Source organism: Somniosus microcephalus, chromosome 29 (genome assembly GCF_052327205.1).
Source record: "Somniosus microcephalus isolate GS21.2 chromosome 29, FLI_Smic_1.0, whole genome shotgun sequence".
In the NCBI taxonomy this organism is placed as follows: Eukaryota; Metazoa; Chordata; class Chondrichthyes; order Squaliformes; family Somniosidae; genus Somniosus; species Somniosus microcephalus.
In genome coordinates, this window is record NC_141015.1 from 27,967,934 (window position 1) to 27,993,904 (window position 25,971).

At 43.8% G+C, this 25,971-nt stretch overlaps 1 protein-coding gene across 3 annotated transcripts in view; it reads left to right on the forward strand.

The window, feature by feature from the left end:
* LOC147098595 (inhibitor of nuclear factor kappa-B kinase subunit alpha-like) overlaps positions 1 to 25,971 on the forward strand; it is a 105,620-nt gene that overhangs the window by 62,858 nt on the left and 16,791 nt on the right. For 2 of the 3 annotated variants that reach the window (XM_085970463.1, XM_085970465.1), the window contains exons 10-17: positions 7,177 to 7,312; positions 10,727 to 10,918; positions 11,617 to 11,719; positions 14,793 to 14,840; positions 15,671 to 15,794; positions 19,971 to 20,122; positions 22,836 to 22,897; positions 25,555 to 25,664. In XM_085970463.1, coding sequence (XP_085826589.1) covers positions 7,177 to 7,312; positions 10,727 to 10,918; positions 11,617 to 11,719; positions 14,793 to 14,840; positions 15,671 to 15,794; positions 19,971 to 20,122; positions 22,836 to 22,897; positions 25,555 to 25,664 — 927 coding nt within the window. The remainder of the gene's footprint in view (positions 1 to 7,176; positions 7,313 to 10,726; positions 10,919 to 11,616; positions 11,720 to 14,792; positions 14,841 to 15,670; positions 15,795 to 19,970; positions 20,123 to 22,835; positions 22,898 to 25,554; positions 25,665 to 25,971) is intronic. The other variant, XM_085970464.1, reaches the window with a different exon arrangement.

Here is a 25,971-nt window from a genome sequence, read left to right on the forward strand (position 1 = left end):
TCTTTCTCTATATTCTATCCCGTGTCCTGCCTTGCTCTCTCCAAGGTCATCGTGCCCATGAGACCTATCTCCTGCTCTCTTGACCCTGTTCTGACCAAACTGTTGACCGCCCAACTTCTCGGCTGATTTGCTGGTGATGATGCCCTCGCCCCTGCCTTTATTACCTCTAGACTTGACTACTCCAACGCTCTCTGGGCCGGCCTCCCATCTTCCACCCTCCATAAACTTGTGTTCATCCAAAACTCTGCTGCCCGTATCCTAACCCGTGCCAAGTCTCGTTCATCCATCATCCCTGTGCTTGCTGACTTACGCTGACTCACGGTCTGACAACGCCTCAATTTTAAAATCCTCATCCTTGTTTTCACATCCCTCCATGGCCTCGGCCCCACTCTATCTCTGTAACCTCTTCCAGCCCTACAAGCTTTTGAGAGCTCCGTCCTCCTCCAATTCTGGCCTCTTGCGCATCCCCGATTTTAATCGCTCCACCTTTGGCAGCCGTGCTTTCTGCTGCCTTGGCCCTAAGCTCTGGAATTCCCTCCCTAAACCTCTCCACCTCTACCTCTTTCTCCTTTTTTAAGGTGCTCCTTAAAACCTACCTCTTTGACCAAGCTTTTGGTCATATGTCCTGATATCTCCTCCTGTGGCTTGGTGTCTGTGGTAAACCACTGTTTGTATTCCACTGTGTACATGCCTTGGCTGACTCCTCCCACGAATCCAGGTATAAAGGTGACTGCTCCACAGCCCCTTTGTATTCTGGACCGGTCGACCACTCGAGGCACACCTTCATTCTCTTGTTAATAAAAGCCTGTTAATTACTCGCTTAATCTCAGTCTTTTGAGTTATTGATAGCGCATCAATTTTATTAACAAAATTTTTATAATGGAGAAGATCCTCACACCAGCATGCCTGGACTTAGATCATCGGGAGGCGGACTCATCCACCAAGTTTACTCACTGGCTTAGGTGTTTTGAAAAATTCCTGACCGCCTCCGCTGCAATCAAATCGGACGAGGACAAACTGGATGCCCTGACCTCCAAAGTGAACCACCGAGTGTACTCGGTCATCCAAGACGCGACCTCGTACGCGGATGCTATCAAGCTCCTCAAGGACCAGTACACGCGCCCAGTGAACGAAGTGTACGCCAGGCACCTTCTGGGGAGTCGTAAACAACAACCTGGGGAATCGACCGAGGAATACCTTCAGGCACTGTCTGTGCTTGGCCGGGCCTGTGGTTGTAAGGATGTAAAGGCCGCCGTGTACACAGAGGAACTTATCCGGGACGCTTTTGTAGCGGGCCACAGGTCCAATTACACCCGACAGCGACTGCTGGAGCAGAGTGACCTCGATCTCAACAAGGCCTCTGAACTCGCACTATCATTAGACGCAGCCTACCGGGGCATGGATGCCTACTCCTCTGCACCGTGGACGCCGCGGGGAACGACAGCCTGGGACACGGTAGGACTGTCTCATAGCGCCGTGCCACCCCAGCCACATCCCAGCAACGGCCCAACTACCGCAGCAGTGTCCCAAGGCCAGACAGCAGTGCCCCAAGGCCAGAAATGCTACTTCTGTGGCCAGGCCAAATGCCCCAGAGCGCGCTGCCCGGCGAAAAATGCGATCTGCTCGGGCTGCAGGAAGAAGGGACACTACGCCAGCGTCTGCAGAGCCAAAGCCACCCCGAACTCCAGCAGCGCCGCGTGTGGGCCGTGCGGGCCGCCATCTTGGGCCTCCCCAGCCATGTGCGAACCACCGGAACAGCAGCCATTTTGGACGCCTCCAACCACATGGGGATCATGGACGCCGCCATCTTGGACGACAGCCGGGACACAACAGGCCCCCAACACCGCCTCATCTGATACCCGCAGCGACACACCGACCCCTACGCTGGCCTCCGTTACACTGGACCAAGCGAGACCACACCAGCTGGCCAGTTCCACAATGGACATTAAGGTAAATGGTCACGAAACAATCTGCCTTTTTGACTCTGGGAGCATGGAGAGCTTCATCCACCCCGACACGGTGCGGCGTTGCTCTCTCCCAGTCCTGCCTGCGCACCAGCGGATTTCTATGGCCTCCGAGTCCCAGTCGGCAGACATTGGCGGCTACTGCGTGGTGACACTCGTAGTAGACGGGACTGTGTACGATAATTTTAAACTTCTGGTCCTGCCCCACCTCTGCGCTGCCGTTCTACTGGGGTTAGATTTTCAGTGCCACCTTAAAAGTGTTACGATGGCGTACGGTGGACCCCTCCCCCCCCCCCCCCCCCCCCACTCTCAGTCCGCAGCCAGCTGCTTCCAAATTGCCCGCCGCGCACCAGGTGCAACCTCTCCACACTCAGAGTCACCCCCCCCCAACTGTTTGCTAACCTCACCCCTGACTGTAAGCCCATCGCCACAAAGAGCAGGCGATACAGTGCCGGGGACAGGGTTTTCATTAAAACCGAAGTGGAGCGGCTCCTGAAGGAAGGGATTATTGAGGGCAGCACCAGCCCCTGGCGAGCCCAGGTTGTGGTCGTTAAGACCGGCGAGAAGCAGCGCCTGGTCATCCACTACAGCCAGACAATAAATCGCTACACCCTGCTGGACGCTTACCCACTCCCCCGCATAGCTGATATGGTCAACCAGATCGCGCAGTACCGCGTCTTCTCGACCATTGACCTGAAATCAGCGTACCACCAGCTCCCTATCCGCCCTGAGGACCGCCAGTATACTGCCTTTGAGGCAAACGGCCGCCTCTATCACTTCCTTAGGGTTCCCTTTGGCGTCACCAACGGGGTCTCCGTCTTCCAAAGGGAGATGGACCGGATGGTCGATCAAAATGCGTTGCAGGCCACTTTCCCATATCTGGACAATGTGACCATCTGCGGCCATGACTTGCAGGACCATGACGCAAACCTCGAAAAATTCCTCTGCACCGCCAAACTCCTCAACCTGACGTATAACAAGGAGAAGTGCATATTCCGCACAACCCGCCTCGCCATCCTTGGCTGTGTTGTGGAACACGGAGTCATCGGCCCCGACCCCGACCGGATGCGTCCCCTTATGGAACTCCCACTGCCTCAAGGCCCTGAAGAGGTGCCTAGGGTTTTTCTCTTATTACGCCCAGTGGGTCCCCTACTATGCGGACAAGGCCCGTCCGCTGATCAAGTCCACCTCTTTTCCCGTGACAGCAGAGGCCCACTTAGCCTTCCACCGTATCAAGGAAGACATTGCCAAAGCCACCATGCACGCAGTGGACGAATCCATCCCCTTCCAGGTGGAAAGCGACACGTCCGACTTTGCCCTGGCCGCTACCCTCAATCAGGCGGGGAGACCCGTGGCCGCCTTTTCACGAACCCTCCAGGGCCCGGAAACCAGACACTCCGCTGTTGAGAAGGAGGCCCAGGCTATTGTGGAGGCTGTGCGTCATTGGAGGCACTACCTGGCCGGAAAACAATTTACCCTGCTCACTGACCAGCGTTCAGTTGCTTTCATGTTTAACAACAAGCAGAGGGGCAAAATCAAAAACGACAAGATCTTGAGGTGGAGAATCGAACTTTCCACCTACAATTACGAGATCTTGTACCGGCCCGGGAAGCTCAATGAACCCCCGGATGCTCTATCGCGTGGCACCTGTGCCAGTGCGCAGATCGATAGACTGCGGGCCCTCCACAATGACCTCTGCCACCCGGGGGTCACCAGGTTCTTCCACTTCATCAAGGCCCGCAACCTGCCTTACTCCATTGAGGTCAGGACCATGACCAGGAACTGCCAAGTCTGCGCTGAGTGCAAACCGCACTTTTACAGACCAGACAGGGCTCACCTGATAAAAGCCACTCGCCCCTTCGAGCGCCTGAGCGTTGATTTTAAAGGGCCTCGCCCCTCCTCCGACCGCAATGTGTACTTCCTCAATATTATTGATGAGTACTCCCGTTTCCCGTTCGCCATCCCCTGCCCGGACATGACCAGTGCCACGGTCATTAAATGTCTGAACGACCTCTTCACCCTGTTCGGTTTCCCCAGCTATATCCATAGCGACCGGGGCTCATCGTTTATGAGCGACGAACTCAGTCAGTACCTGCTAGCTAGGGGTATTGCCACAAGCAGGACCACCAGTTACAACCCCCGGGGGAACGGACAGGTGGAAAGAGAGAATGCGACAGTTTGGAAGGCCGCCCTGCTAGCCTTAAAGTCTAGGGGCCTTCCGACCTCCCGCTGGCAGGATGTGCTCCCCGATGCGCTCCACTCTATTCGGTCACTGCTCTGCACTGCCACTAACGCCACCCCTCATGAGAAAATGTTTGTCTTCCCAAGGAAGTCCACATCGGGGACATCGCTACCGCCATGGCTGACGTCCCCAGGGCCGGTCCTACTGAGAAGACACGTGAGGACCCATAAAACGGACCCCTTGGTCGAGAGGGTCGACGACCTCCACGCCAACCCCCAGTATGCTTACATTGCGTACCCGGACGGGCGGGAGGACACAGTCTCCATAAGAGACCTCGCACCCTCGGGGGCCACAGTAACCCACCACCCACTACCACCCCCCCACGATCCGATATCCAGCCCCAGCAGACGGCAGGCCTGGGCCCCGCGACCCGCTCGACATCTACGAGGACTACACACCAGTGCCCCAGCCTACGCGGGACTCGACGCCGGAAGCTTCACTACCCCTGCCGTCGCCACGTCGATCACAGCGGCAGACAAGACCTCCGGAGAGACTCCAATACACTAACTTTTAATACACTTCACCCCGCCGGACTCAATTTTAAACAAGGGGTGAATGTGGTAAACCACTGTTTGTATTCCACTGTGTACATGCCTGTACATGCCTCGGCTGACTCCTCCCACGAATCCAGGTATAAAGGTGACTGCTCCACAGCCCCTTTGTATTCTGGACCGGTCGACCACTCGAGGCACACCTTCATTCTCTTGTTAATAAAAGCCTGTTAATTACTCGCTTAATCTCAGTCTTTTGAGTTATTGATAGCGCATCAGTGTCACAAATGGTTTTTATTGATAATGCTTTTGTTAAGCACCTTGAGACATTTTGCCATGTTAAAGGTGCTGTATAAATACTAGTTGTTGTTGTCAAATTTTGAAGCACAGAAGGACTTTGCTGGCTTTCATCCACTTCGTGCCATTCCCTAGTCCTTTCACCATACCCTTACAGTTTTTTCATATTCCATGTCCTACCAATCCTTGGTGTTAAAATAATCCTCCCAGTCTCTCCGTTTGGTGGTTATCTTAAAGATATGCCCTCTCGTTGCCCCTCACTGACTCCTGGAAATGTTTTTCCTGGTTTACCTTCTTCAAAGCCCTCATACTTTTGAGTCTCTATTAGATCTCTTAATCGTATCTCTTCTATCATCTTAGTGAATCTTGATTGCACCCTTTGCGTGGCCTTGACTTCCTTTCTAAAACTAGACTGGACACAATATTCGGATTGTGTCCTCACCAGTGATTTGTATAAATTCAGCATTACCTCTTTGCTTTTGGAATCTATGCCCAGTTTATAAAACTTAGGAACCCATGCTTTTGTGTTTTACAGCTTTACCAACTTGTCTTTCCATGAGGGTTATTTAGCTTTCATTGACACATGCAGATATTCATTAACCTTTATTGTGACTGGGGAATATTTGACTTCTATCCGCAGTTACATTATGCATGTTGCACTATTCACCTTTTGATCCGGTCCATTCAAATAACTGTTAGCGTGGCACTAGGTAGTTATGTTTTTGCCAACGCTTTGTTTTGTTTAATTGTTTGTTTTTACTATGTCTCTCTCTAAAGCATATAAATTAACTAATTGGATCACCAAAATGTGCATTGGTGCCCACTACTCCCCACCTAGAAATAATGAGGGAGGAACAAGGATTAAAAAGAAAAATTATTGATTTAATATTGGGATCCAAAGCAGCGAGGTGATACTATAGACCCAATTGGCTAAAGTAATAGCGTTACAGCACCGGATAGAAACATAGAAGATAGGAGTAGGAGTAGGCCATTCGGCCCCTCAAGCCTGCTCCACCATTCAATGAGATCATGGCTGATCATCCAAATTCAGTACCCTGTCCCTGCCTTCTCCCCATATCCCTTGATCCCTTTAGCCTTAAGAAATATATCTAACTCCTTCTTGAATATATTTAATGAATTGGATAACTTGCGTTCTCGTATGTGTGGAGGAATAATCCCGTTTGCAGGTATGATGTGCAGCCAGATTCAAATAAATTGCCTTTAAATTCCATTAGTGGCTTGGGGAGTGTGAGCACACGTATTCTTTTTGTTAAAGCAACTGAACTTGGGGTCATCAGAGGAATGATAATTGGGCTATGAACACCACCACAATAATGCCGAGATAGATGCAGGTAAGCCTGTCTATCAAAGTACAGGAAACGTTTTTTATCCGGCACCAACGGGACCGGCGTGGTGCCGGTTGATCAAAAAGTCCAGATTACAGAGAAGTATACTTACCAAGGTATGAGAGCCCCGTACACGGCCACAGATGCAGGAGCCCCGGTTACACGGCACTTGTGCAGGAGCCCCGGTTACACGGCACTTGTGCAGAAGTCCCGGTTACACGGCCACAGATCCAGGAGTCTCTGTTGCACGGCCACAGGTGCAGGAACCCCGGTTACACGGCCACAGATCCAGGAACCCCGGTTACACGGCCACTAATATATAGTAAAACTTACCTGAACCTACTCCTGAATTTTGCCAGTTAAGAGAGATTTCCGGATATTTAGGTGCCGGTTAAAAGAGAGTTTCCTTTGGCATTTGTTAGTTTTGTAAGGTGCCCAAGAGCTACAAATTTCCATGGTTATCAACTTAAACCTCTGCAAGAGCCCAGTGTTAGATATAACATGCCAAAGAAATGGGTGGGTGCCTGATGGTACATGTGCAATTATACTATTATGTGTAGGTTTTTTAAAGTGTAGCAGACTGCATGACAATCACTAGATGTCATGGAGCACACCGTTCTATTTTATAGTATCTCTGGTTGTATAACAGCTATTGGTTGTATAATGCTTATTAGGTAATTAGATAATTTCACTGAATTACAGTGAATTTAATTAAATGATGTAACTTGTTTTTATAAAAGTGCGTTAAAAATGTTACTGAAATGTTAACTGCATGTTGTGCTTGAGTGCAGCGACTTTAATTTTCAATTTCCAATGTTTTCATTTTTTTCTTGTAGCTTAATGGTAAAACCAGTGGAAACATGGCTGCAAATGATGCTGGGATGGGATCCAAAGCAGCGAGGTGGTACTCTAGACCCAAACACAAATCGACCAGCGTGCTTTTTACTTCTGGAACACATTTTAAGTCAGAAGGTTAGTAGTACTGAGGCAGTATAATAAAATAGTGGTCAAGTATTTGGTGTGTAATATTGCTTTTAGTTTTAATTGAATGACTTGAAAACCTCCGCCTTTGGGTTTGTGAAAAAGTTCAATTCCTACCCTGTGAGAAACTGAATTATGAATTCAGGATTACAGTGTCAAGATACAGACTTGTTTCAGAAGTGTTATATTTTTATTGTGAATCTAATATTACACACTTGCATCAAGTACATAGGATTACATAGGATATATGGCACAGAAACGGGCCATTCGGCCCAACCAGTCCATGCCGGCCTTTATGCTCCACTCGAGCCTCCTCCCGTCTTTCCTCATCTAACTCTATCAGCGTAACCCTCTATTCCCGTCTCCCTCATATGCTTGTCCAGCCTCCCCTTAAATGCATCTATACTATTCGCTTCACCCACTCCCTGTGGTAGCGAGTTCCACATTCTCACCACTCTCTGGGTAAAGAAGTTTCTTCTGAATTCCCTATTGAATTTCTTGGTGACTATCTTATATTGATGGCCTCTAGTTATGCTCTTCCCCACAAGTAGAAACATTGGGCAGGATTTTCATTGGGCCGTGAAGGCGGGATTGGAGGCGTGTGGTGGGGGGGGGGGTTTAAAATCCCGAAATCGGGGAGCACGAACCCACCCTGCCCCCAACCCGCCTCCATGCCAGTTTCAAAGGAGGCGGGTACCCGACCCGCACTGGGACCCACCTCCCTGAGGTGGGAAGGGGATTAGTGCCAATTAACTGCCTGTTAACAGGCAGTTTTTAGCCTAATCCCTATTTTCATGGTGAAATATGGGATTCCCGACGGCTCCAAACCACGCCAAGTTAGCGAGGCGGGCCGTCGGGATGAAGGGCTTGGAGGGTTCGAGATGAGTGATGGGTGCATGAGTGAAGAGGTAAGTGTGTTTGGTGTGTGCAAAGTGTTTAAAGAAGTTTTACTTAAATGTACTTACCTTTACAGCCTTCCTTTCTTCAGGTCTCGGGAGTCCCTCATCTCACTGGCACAGTAAGCAGAATGGCCGCGATCTTTCAAAAATTGCAGCATTCAGCTTTCTGTTCTGGGGAGATCTCTAACTCATCCTGAGAGGAAGGAGTTAACCTGGAGTACAGATTGTCAGTGTTTGACAGCTTCAAACAGCTGTGAAACGCTGATATTTCATCTGTCAAAAGGTCTTGACAAATGAAATATCAATCTGTGACGTCACCTGTTGCCGGGTGGCCCTTAATTGGCCTGCTGAGCCCACTGGGCGGGCTCAACAAGGTCAATCAAGTCAAAATCACGTGGGTTGGCTAGAACTCGATGGAGGCGGGACTACAACCCCGAAGTTGTAGTCCTGCCTCCGCAATGAAAATCCAGCCCATTCTCTCTGTATCCACTCTATCGAAACCTTTCATAAGTTTAAAGACCTCTGTTAGGTCACCACACCCCTCCGCCTTTTTTCAAGAGAAAAGAGACCCAGTCTGTTCATCCTTTCCTGATATGTATACCCTCGCATTTCCGGTATCATCCTTGTAAATCTTCTCTGCACACTCTCCAGTGCCTCTATATCCTTTTTTATATTGGCCTCACCAAGGCCCTGTTCAATTGTAGCAAGACTTCCTTACTCTTATACTCACAGCTTTCCAAAGGGAGTTGGATAAGTAACTGAAAGAAAACATTTTGCAGGGCTATGGGGAAAGGGCGGGGGAGTGGGACTAGCTGAGGTGCTCTTGCAGAAAACTGGCACGGGCTCAATGGGCCGAATGGCCGCCTTCCGTGTTGTAACCATTCTATGATCAGTGTATCATTTTGGTCAATTAATTAAGCATTTTTCTTTGCATAAAGTAACACATTCTCTGCTGCCCCAAGAAGTTTCCATAGGCCAAAGAACATTCCATACCCAACAGTTGCGATCAGAAAGTGCCAACATTTTTCCTGGTGGCTCTACCGCAGTCACAAGCCTTAATGATCTCTACCCCCTTGAGTGTACCTGGAGAGAGCCTGGCCGCAGAGGTTATTTGATACCTGGTACATCAATCGGCTGAATCTCTGAGCAGTATCGTTGTCCGTGAACTTTTGCAGTTCCATCTCTTGCTTCTATATGCATATAATTCACTCCCAATGTTTAAATTAAAAAAAATTGCTTTATTGCTTTTACAAGACAATTAATTCCTCAAATTTAGTAAGTTCCTGAAATCATTATTTGCCTTCGAGTGCCCTCTAGTGGTCAAATACAAATACAGTAACCTGATTGTGGAAGAGCTCTCTGATGGGGTTTCCACTTTTGTGTTCGCCAGCACGCAATTCCCCCCCCACCCCATTGATTTTAATTGTCCGGGAACTCAAAAGGTGACGAGTGCAGAGGCCCAAACCCCTGGCTCTAATATTAATTGAACTTCCAAGAAATTTTTGCATCTTTGATATTATTTTTCTGGGTCTATTTGATTTATAACATTTTCATTATTGGTACACTTAGTGATGTGATGGACAAACAATACAATTTTGGGTTAACATCAATACAGATTTTTTTTTATGTAGAAGATGTCATTTTATGGCCGAGTCCAATCTTGTCCTCACCTGTCACCCCTATACACATACTTTCTATGCAACAAATGTAACCTGAATTGGACATTTTTGCCATTAAAGAAAGGCCATAAGTGCCTTTTGCACTTTAGCTTGCTTTTGAAAGACTGTGTCCAGGCTTGGGTTGGAATCTGCCAGGGTTCTTGGGTACCAATATACATCAACAATTGGGACAGATGCTGTTTGTATCTTCCAGTCAAGATCCCCTCTTGAGTCATGCAAAGCCATAATATCTCCGAGGCCCCCGCCACCACTGGGATTCATTTTGGATTGCTCTAGCATAGAGCCAGCACAAACACAATGGGGTGCATGGCACCTTTTTGCTGTAAACATTTATGGTTCTATATACCACTAGTTAGTCCAGTCTTATTTAAATTCTGTAGATATTGAGAAACCGGGGCCATCTTAGTTACCTCTTAGATGTCTACTTTGATTTGAATCCATCCTCGACCGGTGCAGTGAGTTTTATCCTTCTATTGGCTGTAAGAGTTCTAAATGATATGCGCTTAGCCAGTGTCATTCTAGTTCCTAGTGTAGGCAAATCCACAGAATTGGCCAAATTGACAGTCTCATTGAGGGGCCACATATGGCAATCCATTTGTCATGTGGTGGAACAGAAAACCATGCCAAGTTTTTTTTTAAATGACTGGATGGATGAATTCCTATTGAGAGAAGTGCTCTAGAGCTATTGGAATCAATTGTTAAGGAATCTGACAGGAAGTTTGAAAGGGTAAGTTAAGATGGGCTAATGGTCCTCCACGCAAACCAAGACTGTATGTTACTATGTTATGTCAATTTTAGCATGTAAAATCATCTCATTTTTGTTACAGTATGTACACATATTAAATATGACCTCTGCCCGCATCCATTCCTTTCTGATCAAACCTGACGAGAGCCTCCATTCCCTTCAAATGCGTATTGAAACTGAAACAGCAATTGCTGCTGCAAATCAGGAGTTGCTTCTAGAGACCGGAATTTCCTTGGATCCTCGTAAACCTGCCAATCAATGTGTGCTGGATGTGGTATGTATTGTCCTTTTTTTAATAATAAAAAATATAACGTATGTTTATTTTTGTGTGTTACTGGAGCTTGTATGCCTTTCTCTGACTTTGGTGGTGATCAAATTGCTAATATAGTTCTGTTACCAAAAATCGTGATGTGTGAAAAGGCATCTAAAGTATCAAGAGAAATTGGCATGAAAAACACTAAACCATGTTGAAGTTAATCGTGCATTTTTAAAAAGACACTTAAAATCAGTACAAAAACTAGCAATGTATCTATTATAAAGAATATTACAAACAAAAGAGATCACAGTCAGGTTAAATTTGTTAATTTTAGATGAGCACTTCGCTGTAGAAAAATTGCACTTTTGATGTGCCTTTTGATTATTGTAACTTTTTTTTAAAATCATTGATGTTAACTCAGAGATGCACATTGTTAGGCATTTTTAGAATTATTACAAGTATATGATAAATATAGAAGCCTTGAAATTATTCCTCTATCTGTCCCTTTTAATAGAGGCATTAACCCATTTAAATCAAACGGGTCAACAACTCTTAACAAAAGTGCAGAAAGAAAGTTGGTGGACATCTTAAATAAGTCTGAACCATGCCAGTATAATTTTATATTCTGTTAAATCTGCCATTTTTAATGACTAACTATTTATGAATTTGTGCAATAAAATATTTTGTTTTGAAATGTTATTTTCTCTCTCTTGCAGAGAGGCTGGGATAGCTACATGGTGTACCTATTTGATAAAAGCAGTACAATCTATGAAGGACCCTTTGTTGCTAGAAAATTACCAGAACATGTCAATTACGTTGGTAAGAATGTAGTTGTATATGAAATTTGAATCGAGTAGTTTTAGCAAGCTTCATATGTTTTCGGATCAAATGTTCTAATCAGAACAGAATCTGTTTTATACTCGTGATTGAGCTTCGTGGACGATGTGCAACAGTGCCTCTGATATAAAGTGTGTCATGTTACACATTTTCTGATCGTCCTTAAGTAATTGTTGCATATTCCAGAAATAGTTTTGATAAAACTGTTTCTTCCAACTCCATTTGTCTTCATACTATTGTAGTATTAACAATACCTTTCCACTCCCCATTTATGTTCATCATTAAGATTAACTTTTATTTATGCAGCTATTACACTCAATTACTGCCGTATTCAAGAAAGGATGAATGGTTTTCTAAAAGATTAAAAGTTAAAGTAATTTGTATTTTGAAGAAAATTAAGACAGCACAATATTTAGTTATGAAACCTGATACCTGAAGCAGTGTTAGCTGGAATAGACAGAAATTCAAAAACAAACTAGAAGCTTCATTTAAAAAATATTAATGGTCAGTAAATCTGTTTTATTTTAACACTACAGAGGCAGTCTCAGGTTTAAAAGAAGAAGGATCAATTTGAAATTTGTTAACTATTTAGATACCAGGTATATGGCTGCAACCCTGATGTATATGAATTCCAAAGTATTGATAAATTGTGGTTTATTTTGGAATTAAATTTTATCAATAGTTTAAAAAAACCACAGTATACTGTTTGGACTAAAGTCTTTCTGAGGGTGGAAAAGGGGGAGTTCCTGAAGGAGAAGGTACCAGAGTAATAGAGGGAGAGGCTAGGGTGGGATTGGTGTTGAGGGCTTTGTCACCAATGTGACAGTTTGAGTTGGGCAAATTATGGCATTAGTGGCCAGGCTTGGAGGCTTTGGTGAGGGTGGAGGAATTGTCTCCAGTAAGCCAGGTTTCTGTCAATGCCACAATGTCAATAAATTCATTTTTAATGAAGTTATGGATGCCAAGCCTTCTTGATGAAGAGCAAACATTTTGGAGTGCAGTATGGAGCGGAACAGTGACTGATGATCCACTGGAAGGGTCAGAAGAAGGGCGTGTAAGAAGGTTTGAGAGGGGCTTGAGCCTTGCTCGAACGGCAGGGGAAAAGATAAGCTGTGGAATGGTGCTGGACAATGGGAATGTGAAAGGGATGAAGAGGAGAGCAGAGCAGGGCCCAGAAATGGTTGGAAAGGAAGAGTACGGGAGTCGGGGCCTTGGGTCTCGAGCAGCAGGCATTATGTGCATACAAACTGACACAGAGGGAGACTTAAGTTACATGAACCAGTGGCAGAGAGCTTGGCATGGCAAAGAAAATTAGTGGGGACGGGGCTGATACAAGAAAGGTAACAAAGGAGCTGTCTTGAGGGGGAAGCCTCTGGTCAGGAAGCAGAGAAAAACAAATGACCACGTCTGACTGAATAGAGCTTCATGATTTAATTACTAGTGAGCAAGACCTGAGGCCAATTTCAAAATCAGTAGCCTTTTAAAGATATCCCTTTTGACGAAGTCTCATGTGGAACGCTTCTAATTAAACTAAAAAGCAGAGGGAATCCAGGGCAGAACATGGAGCTGGATAAGAAGTCGGTTTAAAAATAAAATAGGAAATAATGTACTTTCAGACATATGAAAAGAAGGATGAGAGCGAGTCCAAGCCCACCCATCCAGACGTCATGCAGCCACATACACCATTGACGCATCCCCCAGTCAAGTAACCTCCTGGGGGGAGTTGAGTAAAATTCTACAGGTGCCAGTGCTTGAGCCTCTGTTGCATCTAATCTACATTAATGAACTGCCTATCAGCAGTAAATACTACATTGTCAAATATACTGATGGCACTAAAATGGGGAGAGCACTACTACAACAATAACAACAACAATTTGTATTTATATAGTGCCTTTAACGTAGTAAAATGTCCCAAGGCGCTTCACAGGAGCGTTACTGAATAAAATTGGATGCTAAGCCTCATAAGGAGATATGACAGGTGACCAAAAGCTTAGTCAAAGAGGTAAGTTTTAAGGAACGTCTTAAAGGAGAAGAGAAAGGCAGAGAGGTTTAGGGAGGGAATTCCAGAGCTTAGGACATTGGCAGCTGAAGGCACGGCCGCCAGTGGTGGAGCGATGAAAATCGGCTGTGTAAGAGGTCAGAATTGGAGGAGCGCAGAGATCTCAGAGTTGTATGGCTGGAGGGTTACAGAGATAGAGGGGGCGAGGCCACAGAGGGATTTGAAAAGAAGAATGATAATTTTAAAATCGAGGCGTTGCTGGACCGGGAGCCAATATTGGTCAGCGAGCACAGGGGCGATGGGTGAATGGGACTTGGTGCAAGTTAGGATACGGACAGCAGAGTTTTGGATGACCTCAAGTTTATGGAGATTGCAAGGTGGGAAGACAGCCAGGAGAGTGTTGGAATAGTCAAGTCTAGAGGTAACAAAGGCAGTTTGAGGGTTTCAGCAGCAGATGAGCTGAGGCAGGGGTGGAGGAGGGCACTATTAGAGGTGGAAGTAGGCAGTCTTGATGAGGGAGAGGATAGGGGGCTGGAAGCTGAGCGCAGGGTCAAATAAGATGCCAAGGTTGCTAACAGTGTGCATTCTAAGAATCAGTGAATAATACAGCATAGAAGGGGGCCATTTGGTCCATCATGCCTGTGCCAGCTCTTTGAAAGAGCTATCCAATTATTCTTATTCCCCTGCCATTTCCCCATAGCCCTGCAGTTTTTTCCTCTTCAAGTATTTATCCAATTCCCTTTTGAAAGTTACTGTTGAATCTGCTTCCATCACCCTTTCAGGCAGTGCATCCAGATCATAACTCGCTGTATAAAAAAAAAAAATTCTTCTCATGTCGCTTCTGATTCTTTTGCTTCTTAAATCTGTGTCCTCTGGTTACCAACCCTTCTGCCACTGGAAACAGTAGCTCCTTATTTACTCCATCAAAACTCTTCAGAATTGGACACAATACTCCTGCCGGGCCCTAACCAGTGATTTATAAAAGTTAACCTAATTCTTTGCTTTGTACTCTATGCCTCTTTATAAAGCCAAGGATCCCGTATGCTTTTTTAACAGCCTTCTCAACTTGTCCTGCCACCTTCAAAGATTTGTGTATGTACACAAGTACGTAAGTATACAAGAAATGAAATTAAATTGGTGCAGAGACAGAGGGAGATTTAGAAGGGGTTCTGAGAATGACAGTGGACGCATGACATTAAACATCTAGACAATGAGGGCAAGCAATTAAGAAAGAAAATAGAATAGAACTGTAGGATACAGATCTCGAGAGTTATGCTACGACTTGGAATACGTTGTTCAATCTGGTCACCCACCACAAAAACTTACGTAAGAATGGAGTGAGCGTGGAGAGGTGCAATAAGGTAGACCTTGTGTAAAAGGGTGAGCTATGAGGGAAAATCTCCAACTGTACCATCTAGAAAGAAGGCAATTAAGGGAGGGTACTTAATGAGATATGTAAAATATTAAATGGTATGGATAAGGTAAATCTAGAATATTAATTCAACAAGTTGAGAACGTTTGGACCAGAGAACGCAAATTTAAATTGGTTAAAAGTAAATTTAAAACAGAATGTCTTTATCTATTCCAAGAGTATTAAATGTTTGGAATGATCTGCCAAGCAGACAAAAAACATCAAAGATGCTCAAATTACAATTGGATGGTATGATGGGAGAGTTGTACTAGAGTGATGAGCTTCAGTGGGCTAATCGTCATTTTTATCCTGAGCATTTTTAATTTCTTAAAACTGTTCAGCTATTTTGATAAGAGACCAAAGTTGATCGTATTGTGTAAATAAGCATTACTCCACCTGAATAAAAGATGAAAAGTTTTTTGAACTATATTTTAATCCTTTATGGCTTCTCGTGTCAAAATTAAAATGCAAAAACATTAAGTTTTGACTGTGCAGTTAATGTTTGAATAATATATTGTTACAGTGCGGGATGCTAAGATAATGTTGCCTAATGTACAACTGAAGAAGGTATGGGGTGAAGCTGTGAATTATGTCTGTGGATTGAAGGAGGACTACAGCCGACTTTTCCAAGGACAGAGAGCTGCAATGTAAGTCAATATTGGACAGGAGTCTCGAGAATACACCAGTAAATGACCTTATAAAGCACTGTAGACATATTTAAATTTATATTCAGATCATCATTTGCTCACTTGGAAAACCTAAGCAACTCTATGATTTTTGCAATGTTCAATTATTTTCCTTTGTAGGTAGAATTGAGGGCTAGAAATCCCTTCCTAAATTTCTTTGCCTTGCATCATCTTTCCCAATCTTTAAAAGGCTCTTCAAAACCTACCTCTTCAATTTCGCCTTGAATCACCTTTCCTAGCTCTTGAAATGTCTGCTCAAGGTCCGAATTTCCTCCCCTTTCCTGCCTGTTGGACTCGCTGGTTGATCCCATTGGGGAAAGCTATACCCACCCATATCGAAGACATGCAAATGAGGGAAACAGGGTGGCAGCTGTGTTTCCCACCATCTCCACTCTTGACATGCTGGGCACAAGGGCTGGCATTCATTGAGATTGGCAGAGATGGCCCTGGAACAGAAATTGATGAGCCTGTGCAAATGTTCTGAGTGTGGCTATGCTCAGACTCAAATTAAAACATTTTAAACTAGAAATTTCTGTAAAGGCTGGCCATCTGTTTGTCAAATTGCAGCAGGCCTTGAGAAAGCAGCAACTCTCGGGCGGAGGTGCTGCCGTGCAGGAGATGCACTCCAGTCAAGATAGGGCTTGAAAGCCTAGGCCAGTATCTCCATTTTATTTTAGAAACACAACTTTTTTACTATCCAGCTTGAGATGAAAATTCCTGCCACTTTTCCCACTGTTTTTCTTCTCTGCCTGCTCCCACCACTATTATTTTTTGTGAAATAGGAGCACTTTGCTAATGTACAGCATTTCATGGCGCAATCAAGAACTTGGCCAATAAGAAAGAAAGACTTGCATTTATATAGCACCTTCCATGATCTCCGGACCACCCAAAGCGCTTTACAACCAAGTACTTTTGAAGTTTAGTCACTGTCGTAATAGTGGAAAATGTAGAGCTAATTGCTAAAGTGGAGCTTAATTTTAGATTTGTACCTCTCTGCCCAGTGCTTAGATAAACTTATAATGCCCTTATATTTATGTATTTTTAACTTGGATTATAAAATCCCTCTGTTTTATACCCAGTCATGCCATTGGGACAGATTTTGCAGGAACGGGACATCTCGCAGTGTGCCCGGTTAGTTAGACTTGTTTGTGAATATTTAGGATATAAACAGCACAGTGAGGGCAACAGGGCATCTGGGACCATGGTGAAAAATGGGACAAACTGTGTATCTCCTTAACCAATGCGATGTAAGGATTAAGAAATAAACAGAGGAAGGACTGAAAAGGAGGGTGAATTAGAGTGAGTGAATTCAATGTCAAATCAGGTACAGAAAAAGAAATAGAGATTGGATTAAGAGAGAAAAAATAGGCAGAGGAAATTTTTTTTTTTTTTAATGCAAAATGTGACATTTAAAAAATCTAAATCAATTCACAACCTGAAAGAATGAGACTCTGCACTTCTAATTGTTCACTTTCTGGGCAAGAGAGGTTGAATGGCAGTCATTAACACTTATCACCTTGTTAAAAGGATACTTGCGCTTTTGATTACTAGACTTAACTTTCTGTGACAGGTTTAATGGGCAATTAACGTGCAAATGCAGCAACTTCATGAAAATCACGGTGAGGTTAAGCAGCAGATGCCGTTTTCGCGAAGCTAACGACCGTTTTCGCAAATTGTCCAGCAACTTGTGGTGATTCACAATTCACGGGGTATCTGTTCCTCGCTACAAGTTGCTGACCAATTTGTGCATTAATAACCGTGTGTCGCTCAGATGCCATTATTTTGTCAGCAAAATCTGGCCCCCTAATATCTCTAAACCATGCATTTGGCACAGATGAGAGGCAACCATATGGTGTTTTACTGAGCTACCCACTAGGTGGAATACAAGAGCAGCCTGGCGTGCTTTTCCCTTCTGTGGTTTGTTTCCCATTCTTGCCCCCCTCCCCAATTGCCCCTTTTGTGGGCACTGTCTGACCTCACACATTTGCTTTAGTTGGTGTTTCCTCCCGGCAACACCATTCCTCAAATCTAATTTTCAGCAAAACTACACAGACTATTTTGAGAGTTGGTGCCATAATGTGTTCTTGGGGTAATTTTCACAATTATTGGGTAATTTTCACAGTTATTGAGCTTTTACAAGCAACATTATTTGCAGTAAATTTATGTTTGATTAGGGATGTCTTTTGTCTTTCTACAAAAATGTCAGTTGTTTCCTTAAATACTAGATTCCTGAAGGCAACATTTAAGTCAGTGTGAAGAGCATGGGCTGGGGCTACTTAAAAGAAATGAGCTGAAATGCACTGCTTCAGTGAGCTGTTTCAATTAGTCCGAGGGGCTTAAAATTGAGCAGAAATCTACTCTTGAATGTTTATGCTGCATGTGTATTTTGGGAACTGTGAAGATACAAAAATGTTTCTATACTTCATTTCTTGTTTTAACCATCTCCTATGGGGTGGAGATGGTTTAACTTTCCTAACAAGTTCATGTCTCCTAAAGTGAAACAGAGAAAGTAATTCACCCATGATTTAATCAAATTGATTGGTTGATGGGGGGAGAAAATTATAATTGAATTTGTTAATATATTTGAAAAATTGCCTTAATTTCACACAAACCATCACACATTCATTTGTATAGTAAGATATTCTTTTCTCCCCCATTTTTGGGGTCTGTGTGCATCGTACTGCATTACTTCCAGACAGGGAGCCAGTGTAAAATAACATTATCAGTGTATGCAACTTCCCTGCAACAAGCAACGATTATGATATTTCCTGTCAGGCACTTTCCCATTTCCATTAGTGTGTGTTTGAACCTGATAGCTATGGTATATAAAGCATGAGATGGGAAACATATTTTGGCTGAAAATAGCCTAATGATCCCAGTATTTGGACGTCACTATGCAACACGGAGAGTACATTAATACTGCAAGTTTAACAGCAGTGTAAATGGAATTTAAGTGTTCTGTTTGGCACGTGTGTTTCCATCTACACACGAGCGTTTTTTCCGTTTTGTTCTTTTTTGCTTTCTGTGGAATTAATTACTTTCATTATTGGGTATTAAACCATTAACTGGTGTTGGCTGTATTGTTAAATAACATTGGCTAACAAGAATATTTTGTTTTACAAACAAATTTTATTAATTTAGTTTTACAATATGAGTTTATCATTTCAAATATCCCTTTTTGTGTTGGATTTCTTCTCACAGAATCAAAGGGCTGTATTTTGCGGCCTCTACGGGCACGTACAAGGTGCGTTCGCGCCCGAAAGTGCCTCGCAAGTTCCGGGTTTAGGCATGAGCTGCGCTAAAACCCGGAACTTGCGATCTGTCAAGAATTTTCTTGACCGATGATCCGCATCCGCTGGTGGAGAGTTCAGCTATTTGCGCAACTTCTGCCCAGCAAATGCCAGTGAAATTCTTGCGCCTGGTAAAAGCAGGCATAAGGCCGCCTTTTACCAGTGTAAGAGATTTAAAAAACAGAAAAATAAAGTTTATCAATAATTTATACTTTTAAACCTTGTGAAATAAAATAAGTTAATTTTTACCCCCTTTAAAACATGTAAATTTATTTTTCAAAAAAATTATTTTTTGTTTTCAATATTTAATTAAATGCCACTTTAATTAATGTTAAATGATTTTTTTAAATTTGAAGTGTAGAGGTATTTTTTGGGGTATTCCCATTCATACTTATGGGGTTTCTGTACATAAGCAATCCCGACAAGAATGAATGGGGATCCCCTTCTGTCATCATTGGGCCGGCCCACGTGATCCCAGGGGCGCTCGTGAACCGCCTGCACCCCTGGGATACGTGTGTGTCTACGCATAGAGGCCCAGGAACGTGAGGATCCTGAAGCAGAAGGTAGGTTCGTAGATTTTGTGCCGGTCGGAGGCATCCGCCCGCGCGCGGGAAGCCTCCAACTGCAAATTCAGGGCCTATCAATGTATTTGTTTTTTAATTGTTTACGTCTGATGATTATAACACAGACATTATTAGCCAATCACCTCACTGTCACTAAGGGTTATTATTTGGTATCCCAATGAAGAGACTTTCAATGGAAACTTTTATTTTTCATCTGTAAAGATTTACATTTTCAGATATTCCAAGGAACCTCATTGTGATTTTGGATTATAATTTATTCCCAGGCTGAGTCTCCTTCGTTACAACAATAACCTTACAAAAATGAAGACAACAATGTTTTCTAATTCCCAGCAGTTAAAGGCCAAGTTGGACTTTTTTCAGTCGAGCATTAGGCTTGATCTGGAGAAATACAGTGAACAAATGGCATATGGAATATGTAAGTGTTCAACTTGATTCATCTCTGTCTGAATGTATAGCGATCATGTGATAGTTTGATCTTAATGGCATCTTCAGCAATTACCTTGACTAGAAGTGATCAAGTGACCCTTCTTTTCATGACGTTCCCTAGCAATCCATTGGCTATAGTTAATTGCATGACTGACCTAACTCTTCCTTGTTTGATTGATGGGACTGCAGGTGGGAACAGGAGTTTCATGAATTTATGCAGCCAATAGTCACACGTCTGTTATTGTGGAATCGCTTGCTTATTGGTTGTGAGCACAGTGATTGGTCTGTGGGAATAGTGTGACTGGAATTGATCCCAGGTGACCATGTGACTATCACAGAAATCACAGAAATCACAGAAAACCCCACAGTGCAGATAGAGGCCATTTCGGCCCATCGAGCCTGCACCGACACATATCCCACCCGATCCCCGTAACCCCTACACCAACACATATCCCACCCTATCCCCGTAACCCCACGTATTTAATCCCCCTAACACTAAGGGTCAATTTATCATAGCCAATCAACCTAACCTGCACATCTTTGGACTGTGGGAGGAAACCGGAGCACCCGGAGTAAACCCACGCAAACACGGGGAGAATGTGCAAACTCCACACAGACAGTCGCCCAAGGCCGGATTCGAACCCGGGTCCCTGGCGCTGTGAGGCAACAGTGCTAACCACTATAACAAGGAATAACATCACAATAACAAAATTACATACTGGAGCATCTGGTTTTTCTGATATGTTATAAATAAACACAATTTAAATTTGGAGAGGCGAGTTCAGTGTGTTGTTCTGATGTATCGTCTCCACAAGACCCACCTCCTGCTCCCTTGATCCCATTTCCACTAAACTACTGACCACCCAATTTCACTTCCGGAGACCATACTCGCTGACATTTTATATGGTTCCCTCTCGCTCCTTTCAAAACCGCCATCTTCATCTCCCTCCTCAAAAACCAGTCTGAGTGAGGCTGTCCTTCGGCTCATCATACTTTTGTTTACTTTTTTGTATGCAATGCTTATACTACCAATTTTTTATGTTATTTAAAGAAAAAGGACTTTAAAAGATGGAAATCTTGTTTATTTGATACTTTAAACCGTACTTGTGTTTTGCCATTTAAGTTTTAGTGTGCATGTAGAATGAGTGCAAAGCAAATTACTACAACAACAACAACTTGCATTTATATAGCACATTTAACATAGTAAAATCTCCTAAAAGGCTTCACAGGAGCGTTATCAAACAAAATTTTACACTGAGCCACAGAAGGAGATATCTGGACAGATGACCAAAAGTTTGCTCAAAGAGGTAGGTTTTAAGGAGCATCTTAAAAGAGGAGAGAGAGGCGGAGAGGTTCAGGGAATGAATTCCAGAGCTTAGGGCCGAGGCAGCTGAAAGCACGGCCGCCAATGGTGGAGCGATTAAAATCGGGGATGCACAGGAGGCCAGAATTGGAGTAGCGCAGAGATCTCGAATGCTTGTAGGGCTGGAGGAGGCTGCAGAGACAGAGATTATGAAAGGAGTTAACAGAATTGGTCCAGGCAAATTGTTTGCTCTGGTGAAAAGTTCACACACCCAGCGACACAAGTTTAAAAATGAGTTAAGAAGAAGGAAAGACAATGGAGTTATGAAATAGGTTACCAAGCAAGTTCATTGAGGTGGAGAGTATAAATGAGTTCAATCAGGAACATTTCCTGGAGAGAGAATGATTGCGGGAAATGGTGAGAAATTATGTAAATCTGTATTTGATCTCTGGCTTATTGGACTTGATGACCTTTTTTCTACTCCTAAAACTTCTTTGTACTGCTTAGTTTTAGCTGACGGTTACTTAAGGCGATGGGGCAACAATTGCGGTCAGCGGCCTACCTCCGGGGTATGTCACCGACCTGCGAAAAGATTAGGCACCTACCTGATGGTGGCCCCCCTGCGAAAACTTGCGCTCTGACGCTGCGAGTAGGAGGGCAGTCATGGCCCACGGGTCCCAGGGACGCAGCCTGTGCAGAGGTGTACCTGGGATCACGTGGGCCTGGTCCTCCCATCAGGAAACAATTAGATTTTACTTCATTTCAGAAAGGACTCCTGTATTCAGATTTAATGGAATTCTGTAATCAGATTTAATTACAATTTACAGGATTGGAATTTAATTCCTGATTAGCTTCATTCCACCAACTTCACTAAAAATGTAATTATCGACATCATTAAAACTCCAATCTTGGCAGAAACAAGAAAAACTCATTTGATACAATATTAAACTATCCGATTTCCAAGATGAAAATGGTTAAAACATGCTTGAGGTATCCCCTTATGCTGATGCAAACGGGCCCTGTGCCTGTTTGCATCAACCGAAAAATTTTCATACACAGTTGGTGGGCAAATAGCCCAACTCTGCACCAGCAATTGGTTTTTTCTTTGGCCGTGCAGATGGCCTGTCAGTGTGTATGTTGACAGACCGCAAGTTTCGGATTTAGCGCATGCACATGCGGAAATCCCGAACTTGCAGTGGATTTCGAAGGAGGTATAACGGCCTACTCCGAGTACGCCGCCATACCCACCGCAAAATCCTGGCCGATATATTTACTGTCGTTCTTGCAACTTAGAATTGCCATAGGAGTTTTTTGGAGGAAAAATTATTTTAAAATTAGTTGGTTATTGTTAAGATCTTTTAATTTTGAGTTTAAAATGAAAGTGCATTTTTATTCTCAGCTTCTGAGAAGATGTTGAAAGCGTGGAAGGAAATGGAAGAGAAGGCAGAAGCTTGTAAACAGGTGATTAAATCACAAGTTTTGTTAGTGCTTAAAATTGTTTAACTGGAAGGAATCATTCCTAATTTTATACTTTAAAACTTACTGAGCAATAAGTAGTGCATTAAAATACTGATGCTAAGTGCAGTCGACAGCACTGCGGTTTTGATTTGCAACGTGAAGTGGAATGTTAACGCCACCAAATGAATGACATTGAATTTATGTATATTTCTGGTAACCTTTTACACAACCATGAAATGTTCGTCGGTGCACTGGGATGATTAGCTTTTTATCGGCCCTGTCAGTCAGAAGGATCAAAATACGGTGTTTGTTTTGTTTGGTGTTTGTGCTGAGGATCATGACAGTAATGCACCTGGGATAAGGGTATGGAAAGTTTATGACTCAGCCTTGTGGCAACCAAATAAATACTCTCCAAATCTTAGGTTCAAATGTGTGGGACATTTGTCCTCTGCCTGAATCTTGTTACGATGCTACTTAATTTGTGAACATAAAATGTATATTACCAAGTACCTTTCCATTTTCCTTCGACTTAAAGAAGTAAAATAATAAACAATTGTTTGTAATTGAGGAAGTAAAGTGTTTTTTTTAAACTTCGTGACGTACTGGGCTCAGTTTTGGAGCTGGTACAGTGACAAAGCTTTTAACTTGACAAATACCTTTACTGGCCAGCTATTCGCACAAAAACAGTCATAAAATGGTGCAATTTTCCCTCCCTTACACAATATGCCAGCAGTTAGCGCTGCAGCTATATTGAAGTAAAGGTGGGCTTTAAAGTTTAGGGGGCGATTTTGCCAATGGGGGCGCGTTGGAGGCGGGACTGCTGCTTGTCGGGTCGATGTCCCGCCTCCATCGATTTGTGGCCAACCCACGCTATTTTCCCTTGATTGATCTTGTTCAGTCCGCCCAGCGAGCTTCGCAGGCCAATTAAGGGAAAGCCGGTGACAGAGAATGTCAGCGTATGACGTTTCATCTGTCAAAAATTTTTGACAGATGAATTGTCATCATTTGACAGCTCTGTGAAGCTGTCAAACACTGACATTCTCTGTTGTTTAGTGAGTTCTTGAATTCGAGACTCATCAAATCTCTTTTGCAGAAATTAGATGGTTGTTGCATTGGAGAATGCAGCAGCCATCTGTCACCTCTGCCGGTGAGATGCGAGACTCTCCGCATCCCCAACTCTTGAAGCCTGCAGGAAGAAACAAAGGTAAGTAAGCTTTTTCTAACACTTTCCACTTACCTCACATACTCACCTCTCCACACTTGCACCCATCACTTACCTTCACAGAGCACTTTTGCACCCCTCCGACCCCCGCAGACCCACTGCTCGCCTCGGTGACCCTGGCGGGGTTCGCAGCCTTTGGGAAGCCCGCACTTGTGTGGGTAAAATGGGGATAATCCTCTTATCTGCCTGTTAACTACCTGTTAACAGGCCGTTAAGTGGCTGTAATCCCCTTCTTGCCTCCAGGAGACCCGGCGTGGGTCGGCTACCCGCTCTTGGCAAGATGGCTTGGGGGCGGGTTGGGCACCCGCCCCCAAATTCTGCCATTTTCCCGGCATACCCGCCTCCCCAGGGCTGGCAAGATCGCGCCCTTAGTCTCCAGAAAGCTCATTTTCCATGTTTGAGCTAAATTGTGGAGTAAAAGTGAAAAAACATATGTGTGCATGAGATTAACAGGCCAGTTTCTAATGCCTCTTGATTGTGAAATGAATCCTGAATAAGTTTAAAAAAAATTAGGATATGCTGTTTCAGACTCATAATATGCTCATTGTTTTGTTCAAAGAACACTAACTTATAGCCTTGTTACAGTAAGGGTAGTAAGGGTTACTAAACAACAGTGTCTTGCTTGTGTTGGTAAATTGATACTAATTGGTTGTTGAGCATGTGTACAAACTGCCTTTGCATGCAATTTTTGGGTGAAAAGGCATTTAGGCTTGCAGTTCAATCCACATAGTCACTTACTTGCATTTACTTAACAGCTCAAATTGGCTAACCCAAGGTGGGAAAGAGGGAAATTAAATTTATGCTGCTAAGTATACAGACTAGTTTCACAATGCGCTGCACTGGCTTCTGGGGCACTGTGCCAACTACAGCAGCTACACTGCAGGCACATTGCTAATAATGTTGAGCCACATTTTTCAGCCTTGCTGGAGCCAAAGCAGTAAAAGTGAAGTAGAGTTTGGTTATTGGTTCTAGAATCATTTTGACCCATTCGCTCTAGCTGGCAGTGTAACTTTTTGTTACAGAAATGTTCATGTAAGGAGATCAAAGTTGGAGATTGCTACACATCAACAGTGCAGAAATCTAACCAGTTAAAAATTGCTGCAAGACGAATAGAGATGGCAGCTCTGGGACTCGATGTGACTCAATTGCTTTATGTTCAGTTAAATGTGGTAATACGTTGCTTGAGCACCACTCTTCTTGGGGAAATTGCACAAGGCAATGTGTGTTTGCCTACTCCTGTAATGGCGTGGAGGGAAAGGTGCAGCCCTATTCCTGTCCACCGGCTATTCTGTATGTAAATCTATGCAACTGAATAACCTAATTATTTTATACGTAACTGCCTTTTTTTTTAACTGAACGATCAGTCAGTTTAAGGATAGTAGCAATAATGAAACCAACAGCTCACTTAATTTACAGAAACATTTTTTTGGCATTTAAGGCTGCTGAAATTGGCCATTTGGAAGAACAAATCGTGGGTCTGCACAGTGAAATAGTGGAACTGCAGAGGAGCCCATATGCAAGACGTCAGGGAGATGTCATGGAAAACCTGTAAGAAAAAATAATTATACCTAGTATGATAGATTTCTGCACAATCTTCTAAAGTGGCAACTGGTATCTTCCTGAAAGAAAAGGGAAATTAGAAATCGGCAGGATCAAGCAGCATGGTGAATTAACACAGTGGTCAAAAGTACCATCTTCAATCTCCAGAGAGTCTTAATTCAAAGAACTAGACCAGGGTTAACTGGCAGAAGTGCTGACTTCCTGATGGCTGTTCAGTCTCAATACAAACTCCGTTCTGTCCGTTTCTGTTTAATCTTTTGCATTATAAATCATATTGCTCTTCTCCATTCAAGAG